We start from the raw sequence: 19,982 nt of genomic DNA, 5'->3' as shown, positions 1-19,982 counted from the left end.
TTTTTTTTTTTTTTTTTTTTTTTTTTTTTTTTTTTTTTTTGTGCAAAGCAAGTCCTGTAACCAGGAATGCTACAGCAGTGGGTGAAACTGCTCTGTTCTCTTCATGTGTACTGTCCCCTAACTAAAGAACAAGAAGCTCTGCTAATTCAGCTTCATCATTAAGTTTTAAGGAAATGTTTGAAATACACATAATTTGCAGAGTAAGATATATCCATTAATCCATAGCAATATATAACTGAGATGTCTAGAAGACAGGAAAATTTTAGCTATAATTCCTTTTATGGAGTTGAATATCTTAAGCAAATTGAATAGCAAGAAAACCTTAAACAAACCTTAAATAGAGAAAATTGTGACTGTATGTTGTTTTCTAGCATATAACTTGTATTCTTGATAATCAGTTAGAGATCAATCAATGGATATGTTATTGAACAAGAGTGAATAATTCTGTAGGGAAAAAAAGGTTTTAAAAATCATTAAGGATGGGTCACAAACACAGTCATAATACAGCAACTTTTACATGCTCTCACCTCAAGTACTTGTTTAGGCATTCAGGAATAGAGTGTCATTACTGCAAATCAATGAACTTAAAAACCTAACCTACCCCCCTTTTTGTAATAGACCTGAAATTTACAGCATGGCTACAACTGCTTATATAAAACAATGATGAATAAGTAGAAAGTTAAACTTCAAATATCTGTGTCAAGGTTGTTTCAGAAATAATTCTCCTGCTTATTTGAGGACATTTTCATCCTTCCAGAAAGCTGCAGTAAAGATATAAGACTTAATGAACTATGACATAATGTAAACAGAAGAGAAGATTTACTTGAGAACCTCCCTCAGAATGAAGTGAATTCTTTTTAGGCTGTGTTCTGTGTACAGCTAATTCACAACTTAGCTTGCTGCTATCGTAAAGGACACTTTCAGAGCAATTCCATTTTCTGGAAGAGGATCTATTCATTTTTCTTCTTTCCTTACTGGAAAGTTTCTCCCCCTTGTTGTGCATCTCTTCCTGGTACTCTAGACACCATGTGGTTCTTCACTGGATAGTAAGCAGTTCCTTGCTTTCCTGCATTTTATGACTGATCAACTGACATAACTTCAACTGTTTTGTATTAATTGCCGTGTTAATGTACCTCTATGTATACATGGATGTGGTGATAATTAGCTATTGACTGTGATGTTGTTTAACAACATCTTCTTGTTAAATAGTAACCTTGACATTATTATTTAAGAATTGTGGTGACAAATTGTTTGGAAAAAGTTTTTTTTTCTTCTTATGATTACAGTAATTAAATTATTTTGTCCTCTCTGCCTCCTTGTTCCTCACTTGCTATGCAGGATGTCATGGAAAACTGTGAGCTGCTAAGAACATCTTTGACCTTTGCACAGTGCCATCATCTAGTGGATCCAGAGCCATATATCTATCTCTGTGAAAGAGACATCTGTTCCTCTACCTACAGCATGAATGGTCATTGCTTAGTGTTTCTTGATTACGCAAGGAACTGTGCTCATGAAGGAGTGATTTTGGATGGGTGGCCTGAAGAAAGCTCATGCAGTAAGTTGACAGGATTGTTCCTAAGTTACTTATCCTAATGGAGGTCATGCTTGTCTTGAAGATGTATGTGTTGTAGCTAAGAACAACTGATGCTTTTTTAGGGTGTTGATTAAAGCAGGCAGGTTAAACTGTGAAGTGCCAATCACTTCAATTTATTTGAAGTGCCTTTGCTAGTTCTCCATTCCAAGCCCCCCATCATGCACCCCTTTGCTAAAAGTTTTCCTTAAGTAAGGGTAGTTTGAACCACATACAAAGATCCTAAGCTTCTTATAGATTTATCTGATCACACTAACTACAACATCTAGAATGTTCTATTTTACATGCAGCTCATATGTGCGATCTTGTCAGTATCATCATGAACAGCACTCTCTACTGTTTAGTAAAGACAATTATTTTTATCTTTGATTTACCTAAAACATCAGAATTGAGATGTTGATTTGTCTACACAATTTTTTTCTTTACTAGGTAAGAGATCCTGATTGGATCTTGAAATATTGAATTTATTAACTCAGTTTTCTGAGGTCTTGATTGCAAATCGACTAAGACGATTTTATAGAGGAAAGATCATGTTTGCCCCAACCTGCTGGAATTCATATAGGTAGATAGCTCTACCAAAGAACCTCAGCATAGCACAAAACAACAGAGCAGTGAAGTTGCAGACTACAGTGAGTGAGGATCTGCTCAGAAATAAGAGAAAGAAACTGCTTACCTTCAAAAGACCTGTAAGGCCCTTAAGTAAGCAGAGATCTTTAGATGAGATATCCTTAACTCCACTGCCAAACCTTAAATGAAGTCTGGGAAGGGATGGATCCTGGCTCCACCCCTTCCCTTCATGCACCTGAGCTCTCCTGACTGGCCCTGTTTTCCTATCAGGTTCTCAATTAGTAGTTCAAGCCATGACTTAGCATTTCCACTACACCCAGTTAAATATTTATATGCACAAATGGGTAATAATAAAAATCATTCTATATGTATTCAGTGATACATTTTTTTTTTCACGCTTCTTATATTACCTAGAAAGACCATTTTTTTCCAGTGTACTTGTAGTTATTCAGTGTATTTGTAGTTATTCATCATGATTTGTACTGACAGTCCTACAAGCCAAATTTCTTCTCTGGTAAACAACCAGAAAACACTGCCTTCAGATTATAGTTAGGACTGGAAGATATTGCTTATGAAAGGAATTGTACACTACAACAAAGACTCTTAATTCTTGAAGTAATTTATTACCTTACCATTAGGATATAAAGAGGATCTAACTAATCTCTTTGCTCAGGATGAAAGCCAGAGTACCCATTTAAGCTAAGGCTCTCTATAAATCTTGATAAAGCCATGAGAGAATATCTCTGTTCCCAGATCTCATTTCTTATCCTTGACTTCATAAAACTTTTTTCCAAGTCAGAAATACTACCCACGTCTGCTGCCACAGCAAGAGCTTTATTTCATATGACTCTTCATCTGTGTTATTACGCTGTCTTAGATGATAATTTTATGTCTTGGAGGCATGACATGAACAGAAGGACAGTGGTGCTGGGCACACTTCATTTCTGCAAGCAGGTATCTGAGCCCTGGTGCCACAGAAGACTGTTCCTTCATTATTCTTCCATCTCTGTCAGTGGAGAATTTGTTGGGAAAGGGCTAACTCTACTCTGTCCTTCCCACTCAAAACCCATGCAGTTTTGTGGGATTTTTCTATGCATTAAAATGAACAAATGGTTCATATAATATGTGCATACATAACAGTTCTTGTCTACAACATATCAGCTGTAGGAATACCATATGTAGCAGAAATGTTAAGTCAGGGCTTGAAACAATGACTGAACATGTGGTAGGAAGGCAGGGCCAACTTGGGATTGCTCAGGTACATTCAATGTACCTCAGTGACCAGAAGGTGTGGAGCCAGGATCCACCCCTTCCCAGACCTCATTTAGGAGTTGGAAGTGAAGGCAAAGGTATCTTACTGGGGATCTCTGTGTACCTGAGATGTTCCGATGGTAGGAAGCTTTTTTTTTTCCTCCTTTATTTTGGTGCCTACAGCTCTTGCATTTAAGCAGCTCCTCACTTGCTGTAGCCTTCTGTTTTCCTGTTATTGCTGTGATTTTCATTGCATTACACTCAAGCATGCATGTTAGTCTGTGCTATGAATTCTTTAGAAAAAGAGTGGGATTTTGTAGACTTAATTGTTTCCTACTTCTCTCTGAAAACACAAAACATCAGGTATTTTCTAAATAAATAGGGTAACTGAGCAGTTCAAAGGTACAGAATGTGCTTTTTGTCCAAATTTCTTAGATATTTTGTGAAACTTCTTCCTGTGTTTAATTTTTCTTAATACGCTTGGTTTTAGTTGATAATACTTGGTTTATTAAAGGCTGTAGTGGAATTGCTGGGTCACAGCTGAACCAGTGTTTGAACACCAAGTGAGAAGGTATGGCTAACCTAGGGAGCTCAGAAGCAAGCAGTGCACGCAAATGACTGGAAGTGGAGCCTGGATCTATACCTCCTGGATCTGTCCTTCCTCACTCTCATTTAAAGGGTAGCAACCAAGAGGGTGGCATCTCTCTGGGTAGGGATCATACACTTCTTGAGCTGTCACTCCTTGTGGAGAGGGGTGAGCTTATTTTCCTTCTTCATTACCTATTATTACTCTATAGTACTTGTATCCCATTTGAAGGCACTGTGTTATCTTATTTTGCTCTACAGAGGCTGATGTCAGTTTCTTTTCTAAACGCTTACTAAATGACCTAACGTATGATGTTGAAAACTGAGTGTTCTGTGTCTAAGAAAGGAATCCGTAATTATGGATATTTAAAATATATTTATATAAATATATATATATATAAACTTTCTTGGCATTTCTGTGTTTTAGCCTTTGGTAATTAAGAAAACTTACTGAAGAACTGTTTAGGAATTTGCACTTCTAATTTTTCTTTCATTATTTCAGAGCCAAGATGTCCAGTTGGCATGGAGTATAAGGCATGTATATCTCCTTGTGCTAAAACCTGCCAGAGCCTGAATATCAATGAAGTGTGTCATGGGCAATGCGTTGATGGCTGCAGCTGCCCTGGTAATTTATTTACTGGGTTGTTTATAGGGAAGTGTTTGGCAGTGCTACTATATACTTTGTTAGAAGAAAGAAAGCTGTGTCTTAAGTATGTCTTAAGTATTCCTGAAATTAGAAACACTTCTCTTTTCTGGGACCAAGCCCTGGAGTGAGCCAATTCCAATACTGCCTGAATATTCCATGGAAGGGCCATTTTTTGAGACTGAACTATAATGTGAACATCAGTGCTATCTAATCATCTTAAGATTGCCTTTCATTCTTGGTGAGCAACTGCATACTACTGCAATGTCTAGATTTCTTCTGGACTGTTTTTCTCTGGAAAGTAGAAGAAGGAAAAAGAACTGAACTTACTGAATGTGTTTCATTAAAAAAATCACATATAGAACTTGCTTTGCATTTCTAAAAGTCATTAGGGTTTTAGATATATGATTTTACTACTGAATCCTTTGTGGAGGAACTTTGATTAACTGAAAGTTGGCATCCCAATGACTGCTTTTTTTTTTTTTTGCTTTTTTTTTTTTTTTTCCTTTCTCTGTTTACTGTACTTAATAGCTGCAGGTGGAGAGTTAGAGTCCTGGCTCCCTTTACTATCTTTTTCATTGTTGTTATTTTGAATAGTGCTACCTCTTCATTTCAAACCTCAAATGTGGAGTCTATATGAATGTGCAGATGTATTTATTGTCCTATATTAAGATACAAAATACGACTGAAGTTTACGGAATGTGTCATTTGATTTCCAAAACAAGGCAGTGATGATGAATAAATCTTGTCAGAGGAGAAACTAATGCATTCTAAAACGATACTATTCAGAGCTCTCATTTAGCTGCTTATCTCTTGTGTATTGCAGGTTTAAAGCTGTCCCTCCATGTCAGGACCTGAACAGGTGCATAGGGAAGTTGACAGGAAATAGGCAGAGGATTGTATTTTGTTGCATAGGAGCTAGATATTATATTTTTTTATATTCCCTGGGAGTGTTGGGAGAAACTGAAGGAATTGAATCTACCAGCTGTGAAGGTCTCTGGCTATTCTCCCTTCTGTAGCTGCTCTGATCAGTCTGTCACACAAAAGGTGTAAGGGGATAGAAACTGAGGAGCAGAGAGACATAAGTTCAACAGAAAAGGTACTGCATGAGAAATAAGTAAATTACTGGAAGAAACTAAATGACAGGAAGTAGGAATTGACAGTACGTGTGTGTCACTGTCATTGGTGACTTCAGAGAAAAGGGTCAAAGTCTCTGCAGGCATTTGCAAGTATTCTCTCATAGAAGAGGGAAAGGAATTTCTAGCAATCAGAATTTTTTTTACAGCAGCTATTCTTAGTATAGAGGAATATCAGCTACCTATCAACATGGGGATCTGGGAGAAAGAAACTTGTCCTTTCTTCTACTGATAGTTTATGTTGCAATTCCAGACAAGTCTTTATAACTGCCCAGTGACTCCAATTATCTTTGTAAGATGTATAGAATATGTAATTACAGTTGCGTAATGTGGAGAATTTTATAAGCTGAATTCAAGTTGGGAAGTTAGCCCTCTCACTTTCTTGTTTCTGCAGCAGTTGAGAAGAGAAACTGCATCTCTACATCATAATGTATGTTTATTACAGACCCTGTCTTGTGGAACAGTACCTTCCTGTATTCCAAGGCAGCTAAAAGTACATTGCCTGCAAAGGCTTCTTCTGTTGCTTACTCCTTCTGATAGATGTTGTTGTTGTTCGACTTTGCTCCTTTGTTCCCTACTTTGTTTTTTTTATTCTTCTGTCCTTTCGCAACAAATACAAAACCTGTCTGGGCACTCTTTACTTATAGACAGGTCTGTTAACTCTCAGGCTTATCTTTTGCACTTGATCTATGTATGTATATAATCTAGAATTTTTTTTTTCAAATAAATTCCTAGATTAGCTCAGGTCGTACTTGATCATGCTCCCCATTTTTGTCTCTTGTGTGTTCCAATATTTGTTTTGAACTCACGAATTGGATGAACACAGAGCTTCTTTGGGAACACCAGGAACATACACCATTCTGCATATCTGTGGGAGAGGCAACACTAAGAAAAGTAGAGATCTGCCCCCACGAGGCATTTTGGCAAGCTACATTCTTTTTAATTGCTATTCATGACTAATTACAGATGATAATGTTTTGAAGTCTTGCCAAAGTATATGAAGAACTAAAAAAAATCTAATCCTTTTTATGCTTGTGTCCCTGTGTGTGTTATGTGTATATGCTGTTACCTGATCTATCCAGAGGGGAAGCTCCTTGATGGTGAACACTGTGTTGAAATCTCTGACTGTTCTTGCATCCACTCTGGAAGACATTATCCTCCTGGCTTCACTATCTTTCAGGACTGTAACTCATGGTAAATTCAGTGTTGTTCTGATATGGTTACTATTGCTCTAGAGTACTGCATTCCTTTTTTGTGACTGTTTTAGATTATCAGGGTCTCTCTATATGTGATGATTTTTTTTCATAGTATTTATTTTCATTGGCATAGAGCCTCTTCTCTTATTGGAAATGCTACCCCCTTCTAAGAAGTGAGCTGCTCACAAATACAAATCAGCCTTGCTTTTTGAGGGATGTGTGTGCTTGTATAACAATGTGAGGGTCATACTTCAAATAGTAGAGAACTATCTGTTTCCTGTGGATAAGACAGACTGGCTCCCATGTCTAATTGGTGTCAATGGTGGTGTCTTTGTTTTGACTTCCTACATTTATTTAACCTCTAAACTTGGTTTCTTTCAAAGAGGTGCTAACTCAGGCATGTCTTTTGAAACCTCTTACAAAACTGGATTTTCCCAGCTGCACAGCTCACAGTTTTTCTTTCACTTGTGAATACAAGTCTGAAGGGGAAGGCTGGCTGCCTAAAGAAAGGAAGGGAAATGAGTCATGTATTCCTGACCTGTGTAAGTGTGAACATGTTTGTGAATGGAGTTCAGACAACACTGTGCTCAGATATTTGCAGTTAAACTAAAGGAGTCAGTTAAGGCCACCGTATAGAGAAGAAAGACTATGTGCAGCTTTCCATTATCAGCACCATGTGTCACAGAATATGAACCATAATAATATTAGCATTCCATCTCTTTTTCCTGCAGCTGTCTGCAGCTTTGAGATTGCCGCACAGTATTACACACACCCATAGTATTGAGAGGTTAATGCTGCCTATTTGATAAAGCTGTTGTCCCATCAGCTCTATGTTCACCATCCTAAGCAAATTGACTCCCCACGTCTGCTTTTCAAGGGCTGGAATAATTAAAGGAATAAAAAGAGTAACATGTATTGAAACCTTTTTTTTTTTTTGAGATTCTGGGCTGATAGGCTTGTTGTCACAGAGACTCAAGAATGACAGAAATCTCAGAGTCTGAGTGCCTGTTGCTGGTTACTATTAGCTCCCCTGGGGGGATTGCACTGAATTCACCACCCAAAGACATTAAAACAGACAGATATTCTTGCAACTTGCACAAACAGGGCATGTAAGTGAAGGAAGCTTAAGTAAACAGTGTGCAAACTGATAAAGGTCTTGGTTTGCAGAAATCAAGCCAGTGGGTGGAAAGACAGGGCTTCTTGCCCTCAGTGTTGAACTCAAGAGGCTATGACTGGAATAGCATAGCTGGTGCTGGGCCCTACTGCAAGAGGCAGAATGATGAACTAGAGAGAGGCTGGGGAGGAGAACTGGATTTGTATAAAGGCTAATGGGTGAAACATTCAATACATAAAGGAGAGTGGAAGGGAAGACACAAGCAAATGGCAAAAGTGATTTAGACAAATTGTCTAAATAGAGTTCCTCTTAGCACATGAGGAAAAAAATTATCTTCTGAGATGGTACAGCATTAGGGCAGCTGTCCTGAAGGTCCATGGGGTCTCATCCTAGAAATTTCTAAATTCAAAGGGGTCCTGAGCCACCTTTGACCTAGCTTTGGAGTTTCGCTCTGAACTGAGTGTTGTAGATAAAATTTCACTCAGAGGTCAAAGTATTTTTCCTTCCATGATTCAGTCATATCAGTAGACATATCTTGAGAATTGGTTTTAAAACTCATTCTACGTGAGTAGAATATGAAAACTCTATTATATGTATAGCAATGGGGGGGAAAAAGTTAAGCTATTTAACTTTGTAAATATTCCAGTCTATATTACCAGCTGTTGCTGTCAGATGATTGTAGAAGAGATCAGGGGAATGGATATATTATTATTAGGAAACAAGATTATGGCAGATGGAAAGGATGCTAAAGACTGGTCTAATTTCCATAAAAGAAGAGTCTGTGTTTCAATTATTTGTGGGGAAAAAAATTTAATTTGCAAATTACTGCATAACTGGTAACTCTGTTTTGTAGCATTTGTCGGCATGGCATCTGGATCTGCAGTAATGGGGAATGCCCAGGTATGTTGGTCCTACAGTTCTTAGGTTTTAGCACGTGAGTATATGTTATCCACATCCTTTCCACTTACATCCTACTTTTTTTTTCCCCATGTGAAGGGTGACTTTGTCTTTGCTCTTACCTGCTTGTTCCCATGCAATCCAGATGGGATTGTATTTCAGTTCTCCTTGTGAGACTAAGCAGATGTTGTACTGTATGTGAAGGAATAAATATTCCTCTTCTTTTCCTTATTTTTTTTTTTTTTTTTTAGGATCTGTGTCATCAGAGGAACACTGCTGTTCCTGTCAACAAATAGGCAGTATAGGCCCAGCACCTGAACTTCTTCCCACATTTTTTGCAGTAGTAATATCTCTGTGTAATGATATGTAACTCATATGAAATAATTTGTTTGCAAGCTCTTTCCTATGTGTTTGCAGAGACTGTAGAGTATGAAGATAGTACATCCCAGTAGTGGTGTCTAAATGCTGCTGTCTTGGAAATGAAGAGACACAGCTTACAGAAATATGTTAAGAGGCTGAAATGTTTAGGTAGCTTCTTTTTATAGTATGGTTGTAGGAACGTCAAATTTGTGTTATTCAGTTAGTACTTGTGGATATCGTAAATAAGGATTGCTGGCCCAGTCTTTGGGTGCAGATGTATCACACTGGACTAAGTAAAAATGTTTTTCAAGTGTTCTGGTTCAAGATATTGCAAGCTCCTGCATCAGTTTAAGCGGCCATGTGGTCCAGTGCACAGCACACTGGTGATGCTGGGGGAATCCTGACTTCCACAATGGGGTGTAGCCACCTTAGGCATTAGCACTGTCACTTATACAGAAGGAAATTTGGTTGCTACATAAAAGTGAATGCCATCAGCATCATGTTGGGTTCAAACAAAAATACTTTAAGAGAAATTTCACTTGAAGTCTTTAGTTCAATAAACTAGTTTACTTAAACTAGTGTAATTTGTATGTGACTTAGCTGGCAGAAACCTTGAGAAATTGTACTGATTTCCCAGGGCCACAATGACATGCTAGAAAAGAATCAAAAACCAAGAGCTAAGCTGTCTTCTGATATCATTATAAGCTACCCTTTGAGGCATTATACAGGATTTTCCATGGACAGGATTTCAGTTCCTGAGTGTGACTGATGCCATATTTCCCTGCTTTTGTTGGTGCTATTGTTGCTACTAGTAATGACTTACAGGAATAAGCAATGAGATAAGCATCTTGTCCATACTCTCTGGCCTTCAGGGGATGTGGGCTCTATGCAGCCATCCAGCTACTGTTCTCCTTCTGTGGCAGAGTGGGCAAGATTTGGCTTACAGCCAAATGGCTGTATATGACTGGGGTCATTAACTGCTCTATGCATTTTTCTAGGGGAGTGCTCCATCACTGGCCAATCTCATTTCAAAAGCTTCGACAACAAGCACTTCACCTTCAGTGGGATTTGCCAGTACTTGTTTGCAAAAGACTGTGTGGAAAACTCATTTTCTGTTATCATCGAGACTGTCCAGGTAACAACAGCTTTGGCTCATGCCTGTGTGCGCACTCTTGAGTGAGCAGGAAGGGCTGTGGGAGTATGATAGGAATTGCATATGCACCGGACAACAAAAATAATTTTCCTATGAAATAGTTTTATTAACAGATGAAGTCTTTCTCCTTGGTTAATAAACACTTTGCCTTTTCTCACTACCATTTCCAGTAGTCTACCAGGAGATTCAAATTAGCAATGCAGTTTGGAGGATCAGCCTCCTCTTCCTCTGTCAACTAAGCAAGTACAAATAGAAGAGGCTGTACCCTTTCCTGAGCACCCTGGAGGCTGCTGCTCGCTGCTGCTTATGGAAAACAAGTTTCCACAGACGCTGAGTAGGGTGCATTGACTGAATAGTTATGTGGTCATAATAGTTTTTGGTCATGCTACTGGGTCATTCCTGTTGCTCAGTGATATGTTGTTATCTACTGACTTAAGTGTCTCCCTGGATGGAGGAGAGAAAGGCAAGACAGCTGAAGATCAGTGAGTGTAGATGACTGGAGTGAGGCAGGAAGGGCAGCCTGACAAGGATAGGGAGGGAAGGAGACCTGTGCAGCCTGTTACAGAGAGATGAGGTCCACCTGTAAGATGTGTGGAATGAAGTAAACTAGCCTGCATACTGTAGAAGGTCTTGAACTGGCAGAAGGGACAGACAAGAGGTCCTGTGGACAGGGAGGTGTGTTGATGAGTCAGAGAATTTATACAAGTAAGGGGACTATTGGGCCACCATGCAGAAGATGATAGAGGTGTGGGAGGCATGAGCAACAGTGAGGCTGCAGCCTACAGTGGAATGGAGGTATGATGGATGAATGCATATCTGTGTCTGTACCCTTGTATTAGAGAGATGTGATAATGTAGCTCTAAGTTACCTGTGTTTAGAAACTCCCAAAATGAGTTTCACTGAAACTTTTTTTGAAACCAGGGAAGAAAGCTGGGGCCTTGTTCTTCCCCTGCATAACCTACCACTAGTGGAAGAAATACTCTGACAGTCTAGGTAGTGTGAGCTGCAGGGCTGTCTTGTGTCATGATGTGTTCTATGGGGCAGTGCCTGTCATTCCTGCCCCTACAGCAACTCTGGGCCTGGTATTCTAGGAATAGAAGTTACTACAGTGTACTTTCCAGGACAGGAGCTGCAGAGAGCTCTCCCATAAGCAGTTAGCAGCATAATGAAGGAAAGGCTGCAGGACAGCCTGATGTCTATAGGAGGCAGTGTCCATCAATAAAACTGTCAAGATGCTTAATGCCTCCTTGAATTACAGGCTGGTATTCTTTTTGTGGGTCCGAGGTGAAGTCATGAATAAAGCAAAATCTTAAAGTTCAAAGCAAATTTTTTCTTCTCTGTAGTGTGCAGATGATCCTGATGCTGTGTGCACTCGCTCTGCTTCTGTCCGAATCCGAGATATGGGCAACAGCCTCATAAAAATGAAACATGGAGGAGGAGTTTCACTGAATGGACAAGACATACAGACCCCTTTCCTACAAGGTGTGTGTGTGCAAAGGGGAAACTGGCGAGCTATTGTAGGGATCCCCTTTATTAGTCATCTTAGGCATAGTTCAGTCAGAAAGTGTTTTCCATATCAAATTCTCACTTGCAGCCTCTTTCTCTGTATCAAAAGTTCCAGCTTCTTTCTATGAAGCTGACACATCTTGGGGTCAGCAGTTCTAAAATTAGGAAGATTAAGATGGTTTCGATTTGGGAGATGTGATGTTGAAAACTGCTGTTGGTCTATTTTTAAGAATTGTTATTTTTTAATCCGGAAGCTTGAAATCCTACAAGTTATCTAGCAAAATGTCACAATTAATGCCTAATTTTTTCAGAATATGCATGCATCTTCGTCTAGGGCTCCTGAGCAGGTGTTATGGACAAATTCATGCATGTGACCTGATAAGCAGGCACAAAACTTGGGAAATGGAAAGGGGGGCTATCTGGTGCTCCTTCTCTTTGGCAGTCACCCAATTGTCCTGTTCAGAGAACTTCAGCAGTCCCATGGATTCAGCGCTGCATCTGGTCTTGACTGGTCCTTTGTGGTTGCTTTGAGGTGCCCTTCGGATCCAGCGTGTGGTGAGGACTTCAGTTCGCCTTACTTATGGGGAAGATTTGCAGATTGACTGGGACGGCCGTGGTGAGCTGCTGGTGAAGGTACTCTTTCATTCTGTCTCATTTATTTCTGCCTTCCCTCCACCTCTCTCAACCCACCCAAACATATACAGTGGCTAGCTTTGTGCCATGAGAAATTGTTTTTCACTGCATACTAGAAATACCATTCTCCTTTATACTCCTTGAGCAATGTACAGGTCCTTTTGTATTCCAGAAAATATTTTCATCCCACGGCAGACTTTTTTTTTTCTTCTCCTTCTTGTGCTGTGGCAGCCATTATTAACAAGGAATACTTGTGTTTTCTTCAGCAGATGCCCTTTAAAATTTTTTTTTGTTTTCATTGAATATAACTGTCCTGCCTTGTAGCAATAGATTCAAATGACATTATAATAAGGGAAGAAGGTGACTCCAGGGACATAGCTATTCCAGGAGTTATTTCCATAGTTATAACATATAACTGTGGATATATAACTGCGGATATGTATATTCATAGTTATTTCCAGGAAAGATCAGTTAACTCATACAATATATGTTGCATGCTCCTCCTTTCTACAAGGAATGTTTAAGGTCAGTCTTGATTAACTACAAGGACTTGTCTGTGCTGTAGACAGCAATAATATTGAAATGCTCAATCCAGGTTTAAAATAAGTGAACTGTAAGGGAAACTATCAAGCAGAAAGAACAGAAAGCTTCAAGTAACACACTTTATCTATAAATATGTGTATATTTTGGTCTGTTGTTAGTTGCAGAATAAGTTAGAATGCAGAAGAGCCTGTGAGGGAGGGGAAGAAGGCTGTTTACTGTGGAATGTTCTCCTGATAGCTGACCAGCCAACACACTTCACTCATACAGTGGCTTTTGGAATTGCTGGGATGTTTAACTTGTGAAACACCATGCCAAGACATAGTGCAGCTCGAACAAATGAAACAGGATCTGCGTTGAGTTATGCAGGAGGTCAGGTTGCATAGCTAGAGTGATCTCTGGTTGTCTTTGCATTTGCCAAGAAGGTAAATGACAAACTAATTTCATGATCCCCTTCCCTGGCAAAGCTGTCCATCATCCTCTAGCTCTTACATGAGTCTGTTTTTCTTTAGAATGGTAGAGTCTTGAGGACTACAAACATTGAGGATCTATTTTCTCCCTCAGAGCTGCAGTCTGCCTGTGGTGTTTCTTCCTGGTTTACTGATCCCTAGGTGCTAAAGCAAGCTGGACTAGCTTGTCAGACCTGCATCCTCATGCTCTGTGTGGAGAATCTTAACCACAAGCCTGGCTGAGCCTGAGGCCCTCTTATAGTTGGATTCTGCAGTCATCCTCAGTCACTATCTTAATTTGTTTTGTATTCAAAAGTTGTCCTGTAACTATTAACACTTTTGTGAGCAGTTAAAGAATGTAGTACAGTGGTGCTGTGTGATGTATTTTAGAGTTTCCTTAGTTAATTGCACATGCTTCATTCCTTAGAAAGTCTTACCCTACAATGATTACCTATTCTGGAGGATGACTGGGCTAACATCTGTGTTCCTTAGGTATCTTTAACATATACCGAAAAGATGTGCGGCCTGTGTGGAAATTACAATGGTAACCAAGGGGATGACTTTCTTACTCCTTCTGGCTTGGTGGAAGTTCTTCTGGAAGATTTTGGAAACTCCTGGAAGCTCAATGCAGACTGTCAAGACTTGTTAAAACAAGACAATGATCCCTGCAATCTCAATCCTCATTTAGGTATTGAATTCCCTCCAATATTATATGTGCTGTTGTTCAGCAACCTGCGATATTCCATCTTAAATGGAAGAGGAGGGGGGAAAAAAAAGAGGGGGGAACCCCAAATACTGATTGATGCAGGTTTCTTTTGGATAATGTGCTGTTTTCTGAAAATAGAAAACAAAAATCAGTAACGTGAGGTCATGCTGCCATGTAATTTGGATGATAGTGTTAGATCATTACATCTGCTGCACAGGTATATGTCACTAAAACTGATCATACAACTGATAGCGATGCTATCATTATGCTGTAGGTGGACAGAACATTTGTTCTCTTCACCTTGCTGCCCTTACACGTCATATACTTTCCCTGATCTCTTGACTTCTGGCTCTTACCCAATCTGAACTAACAGTCTCCCTCTTTCCCTCTGTAGTGCCTAATTCTTCTGCTTGGACAGTGGGTGTATTCTTGGAGACACTTTCTCATGCCACATATTATAGCAGCCTCTGATTTCTGGGATGAGCAAGAACACAGAGAACTTCATTATCATAGACCAGAGCAGGCACTGTTGATTCAAGAGTGTAGTATAGCCTAATGGGTTTAATTCTGCAAATGTAAAAGTCAGCATAAGGCAGGGGCCCTGTAAAAGGAACTGTAGTGCCACAGATAGTGGTAACAGAATATAAAAGTATTGCTTTTCCTTGTTTTGTTTTATTAATGGAACATTATTCTTTTAGTGGAACTCATGATCTGTAAGCTGCCTATGCTTATTTGATCCGATATTCTTCTTCTTTTTTTTTGTTGTTGTTGTTGCTTTTTTCTTATGAAAGCAAAAAAACAAAAAAAACAAAAAAAAAAAAAAACCCAACCAACAACACAAGTACTATGGCTCTCCTGTTTTTTGTTTTTTTTTTGAAAGCCACTGATTTCATACTTTCACATCGTTTTTCTCTTTTCTTCTTAGCCAAATATGCTGAGGAATCCTGCTCAGTTTTGATATCTTCTGTTTTTGAACCCTGTCATCATGAAGTCAGTCCTACTCCCTATGTGAAGAACTGCCATTTTGATGTTTGCTCTTGCTTCAGTGGCAAGGATTGCTTGTGCTCCTCTATTACTAATTATGCAACAGCCTGTGCTAGGAAGAATGTTGTGGTCCAGTGGAGAGCGCCTGATTTCTGCCGTAAGTGAAATACTCCTAAAAGTTACTACTTTTTTGTTTTCTCAAAAGAATTTCTTAGCAATATTGAATGGTAAATAGAACACAACTGTAATAATTGAAGGCATTCTTAATTAGATGGGATGTCCACAGCCTTCTGCTTACAACAAGGCAAGCTTACAGCAGATTTTCTGAGGCCTTGTCTATGCACATTTTGAATATTTCGAGAACAGGCATTCTACAACTGCTGTGGCACTTGTTTCAGTTTTTGAAGAATTGCCTAGGAGATTGATTATCACGCTGCCAATGCAGAGGGCTGAGATCTTATTTTCATGCACACCATTCACCAGCAGTTTCTTGGTAAATGTCATTTAGAGTTCTAAATTCTAGTATGATTTGGAAGCCAGTTCAGGATGACAATCTGAGTCTGTGAATGTCATCACTTAACACAACAAAAAAGATCTTTGAGTATGACACTTTGTTTCACTTCCATGAGAGTCAGAAAGAATTGAGTTTTAAATTCCCCTGAAGACCACTTGCAGCATTCCACTCTTTCATGAGTGGCAATCCTGGCTCAAAGGCTAACAACCTATAAGATGAGATGCTGGTAGAGTATAAAACAATTCAGAGTTGGGGAAATGGAACAATAGGATGTTTTCATGCAGATCAAAAGAGATTAGAAAGCCTTGGCTGTAAGGTGATGTTTTCAGTGACTGGAAAAAGGAAAACATCACTTTCTCATATTTAAGAATGGAAAGCCTGGGGAATTACAGGCATGTGAGCCTTATCTCTGTGCCAAGGAAGGTTATGGAACAAATCTTCTTGGAAGCTATGTCAAGGCACTTGCACGATGAGGAAGTGAGCTGTGACAGCCAACATGGCTTCACCGTGGGCAGATCATGCTTGACTGACCTGGTAGCCTTCTGTGATGGAGTGATTGTTCCAGTGGACAAAGGAAGGGCAACTACTGTAGTTTACTTGGACTTCTGTAGGGCCTTTGGCATGGTGCTGCACCACATTCTTATCTCTAAATTGGAATGATAATGATTTGAAGGGTGGATTATTTAGTGGATAAGGAATTGTTTGAAATGTCACAGCTGGAGTGTGTGACGAACAGCAGTATGTCCATATGTGATGAGTGGTGTCCCCCAGGAGTTTGTCTTGAGGCTGGTGCTCTTTGTTGTCTTTAACCTAAACAGTGGAATGGAGTGAACCCTCAGCAAGTTTTATGACTAATTTGAGTGGTGCAGACAGAAGAAAGGGATGCCATACAGAGGGACATGGACAAGCTTGAGAAGTGGGTCCATGTGAACTTAATGAGATTCAACAAGGCCAAGTGCAAGGTGTTGCACTTGGGTCAGAGCAATGTTAGAGATGTGTACAGACTGGGAGAAGAACTCCTTCAGAGCAACCTTGTGGAGATGTATTTGAAAGTTCTGGTGGATGAAAAGCTTGACATGAGCCAGTGTTGAGTTCTTGCAGCCCAGAAATTCAATATACTGGGCTGTATCAATAGAGAGATGGTCAGCAGATGAGGCATGTGATCATTGGGAAGCTCTGTCTAGAGTACTGTATCCAGGCCTGGAGCACAAGGAAGTTGTGGAGATGTTGAAGTGGGCTCAGAGGTATGGCATAAAGATGCTGGATGCATTTTTACTTTGAGGAAAGATGGAGGAAGCTGGTCTCATTTAGCTTGGAGAAGATTCCAGTAATCAAAGGCAGCTCATAAACAGGAGAAAAACTACTTTTTACACTATCTGATAATGACAGGACAAGAGGGAATGGTTTTAAACAAAAAGAGGGGAGGCTTAGGTTAAATTAGGAAAATATTTACTTGAGTGTAGTGAGGCACTGGAACAGGTGTTCAGAGAAGTTGTGAATGCTTCATCCTTAGAGGCTTTGAATGGATTGGAATTAGATTGAATAGATTGGAATTAGATGGTCTGTAAGATCCTTCCCTGCACAAGACATTCTATTGTTCTATGATGAGTTCAGTACAAGATTAATTAGAAAACTACTAACAAGCTGGAACAGAAAGAATGCATTTTTTTTTTCTTGCTTTTCTCTTTGGACAGTATTGTAGACAAAAATCCATTGAAATGAAATTTTCTTGGGCATGGACACACTTTTTCCCATAAGTATTTGTGAAATGATTTTTTTTTTTTTTTTTTTTCCATTTTCCATAGTGATCTTTCTTTTAGGGAATGGGGGCAGATGAGAATTTTTGTGAAAAGCATGTAGACTTGCTGGTCTTCAAGTTCTATTCCATTACTTCTTCCTGAAGGGAGAGTGGGAAAAACATTCATGAACTGGGTATGTAGAAGCTATGGGGGAGAGAAAGAAAGAGGTCACTGGTGTTCCTCTTGGTTGGAGCTGTATCTGTAGGGTTAGTGGCTACAGCTTCTGCAGGCTGGATAGCCTTTACTGCAAGTGAAAATGAAATGGATTTATGTACTGCATGATTTCATAATATTTTACCTAATTTAGGTAAATGTTCAGCTAGTGGAACTGCAATGTAATAAAAAAAATCTTTTAAATGTGCAGATTTGGAGGCTGAAAGAAGGAGCAGCAATAATGCACCGTTGTCCTTTCTGCAAATGAACAAGTGGATTTTCACAATTAGTATTTAATAGTGGAGCAGTGCTTCCTTTTCTCTGTGCATTACAGAGTGCTTTATGTTCTCATCAAGTGATGTTTTCCCTGATTACTGATCCATCAGTCCCCATTTAACAATCCTGATGCCCCAGGCATCTCCTACCTTATGAAGGAAAACAGTCCCCCTGTTAATGGGCTCAAGATGTGAATGTGCAGATCTGCGTAATTTGTGTTAAAGGATTGGTGCATTGAACACCAGCTCTATTCCTGTGCTGGCGAACTGTGGTTCAGTTTCTTGGGAAATGGCTGGACAGTACTGGTTTACCAAGAGAGCTGGCTCCTGCCTTTACAGCCTTCTGTGAATAAGCAATAGAGCCAATCTCTTTGTGATGTGTGGAAGCAATATTTAGGCCATAATTTCAAGGTCTGTGTCTCTGATGCATGTGTATGATTCATATGTGTGTGTTTGGTGGCAAAAGATTCCTGTATCTTCAGATTTTAAGGTCCTGTTGATCAGACTGTTTTTTCTAATGTAGCAGAGGCACACTAGTTGCTTGTTGTCTTTGCATGGATTCTGTGAGAGGGATTTGTAAGGACTCAGCAGGAGCAGTATCTGCAAAAATCCCATGGTAATAACAGCTTGTTACTCTCATCCTCTGAAATGTATTATCATAGCTGCTACCTAATGCTGATACTGTTTTACACAGAGATGCTTCTCAAAACTGAGTTAATCTTCTATAGACAAAGAAGCCAATACAGTTTTGAAGGACAAAACTAGGTCTTCAAATAATTAAATTCATAATAAAAAACTTTCAGAATACAAGTTTTGGCTCCACAATTGCTAAATGGATTTGGTATTCATACCTATTTCCATGAATAATTCTGAGGGTTGTGAGGATTTAGACTGTTGTAGCAGTACAAAGGCACAGACATTCTAATTTTTTTTTGACTAAGTTGTCCTTGACTGTACTGAAAATAAAGTGTAAATATGAACATGGTAACAGAAATTGAATAGAAACTGTTTCTCATTATGGATGAAATTTTGTTGTTGAATTACACTGCAGGGTTTGCAATCAAGCCCAACAGTTTATTCCCAGCTGCACTTTGTAAGGTTTTGCTCATTTATGTAAAATAGCACATTAGGCTTAAAGAAAGCCGCTGTAATTCAGTGTCATGTCTTATGATTTTTGTTATCACTATTTCACATCATCACATCATGTAGTGCACTGGGAGTCTCAGAAGAGAAGAAATGTACTACAGGTCTCAGAAAACTTTGCTGTTCTGTTTCCATTTTCCAGTCAATGGGAAAGATAAAAATGACTGCAAAGTTGTGAGACTGTTTTTTTTTTTTGGTCTGTTGGAACAGAGTAATAATTTTCATTTTCAGAAACTCCAATTTACTTGATTTACTAGCTTCCATCCCAGTTAACTTATAGTTCTGCTGTATTATGTTTGTACTATAATTAGTAAATTCACTTTCCTCCTTGGATCATTGCTGCTATTTGTGTTTTTTTTTTTTTTTTTTTTTTTTTTTTTTTTTTTTTTTTTTTTTTTCTTTCTTTCTTTCCCTTTTTGTTCCCTTTCCCTTTCTCCCTGCTTTTTTTTGGGCTGGTGGGCCGGCCGTCCCCCTGTCACAGTTATCTTTAGACATGTGTCCATGACAGTAACTGGGGCATTGGCTGGGAAATCCAAATTGAATTTTTAATGTTAGCAGAAGAGAGATTTTCTTAGAATGTCATACAAAGAGTTGCAGAGTGCTGTAGCTAGCTTTGACCTTCATAGATTAGATTGTAGGTCTGCCAGACTCTGGGCACTGTACTGAGGGGTTTTTTTGGCATTATGCCAACTATGAAACTGTTGTTTATTTTAGAACTGTTCTTTATTTTAGAAGTGCTTTTTAAAGGATTAAATACTATTGTGTTCAGAACTTTAATTCTTAGAAT

General features: G+C 39.1%; 1 protein-coding gene across 1 annotated transcript in view; it reads left to right on the top strand.

Annotated features, from left to right (window-relative positions):
- The window catches only part of VWF (von Willebrand factor), a 148,968-nt gene that overhangs the window by 13,016 nt on the left and 115,970 nt on the right, over positions 1-19,982 (top strand). The window contains exons 7-15 of the mRNA XM_042889450.1: positions 1,339-1,555; positions 4,497-4,619; positions 6,856-6,967; positions 8,937-8,983; positions 10,339-10,475; positions 11,837-11,975; positions 12,532-12,632; positions 14,114-14,309; positions 15,253-15,468. Of these exons, the coding sequence (XP_042745384.1) occupies positions 1,339-1,555; positions 4,497-4,619; positions 6,856-6,967; positions 8,937-8,983; positions 10,339-10,475; positions 11,837-11,975; positions 12,532-12,632; positions 14,114-14,309; positions 15,253-15,468 (1,288 nt within the window). The remainder of the gene's footprint in view (positions 1-1,338; positions 1,556-4,496; positions 4,620-6,855; positions 6,968-8,936; positions 8,984-10,338; positions 10,476-11,836; positions 11,976-12,531; positions 12,633-14,113; positions 14,310-15,252; positions 15,469-19,982) is intronic.

The sequence above is a fragment of the Lagopus leucura genome, unplaced genomic scaffold (assembly GCF_019238085.1).
Source record: "Lagopus leucura isolate 7727_CA_CO unplaced genomic scaffold, USGS_WTPT01 Super-Scaffold_100159, whole genome shotgun sequence".
Classification (NCBI taxonomy): domain Eukaryota; kingdom Metazoa; phylum Chordata; class Aves; order Galliformes; family Phasianidae; genus Lagopus; species Lagopus leucura.
Note: the sequence above shows the minus strand (reverse complement) of the source record. Positions and strands in the feature narration are given on the sequence as shown.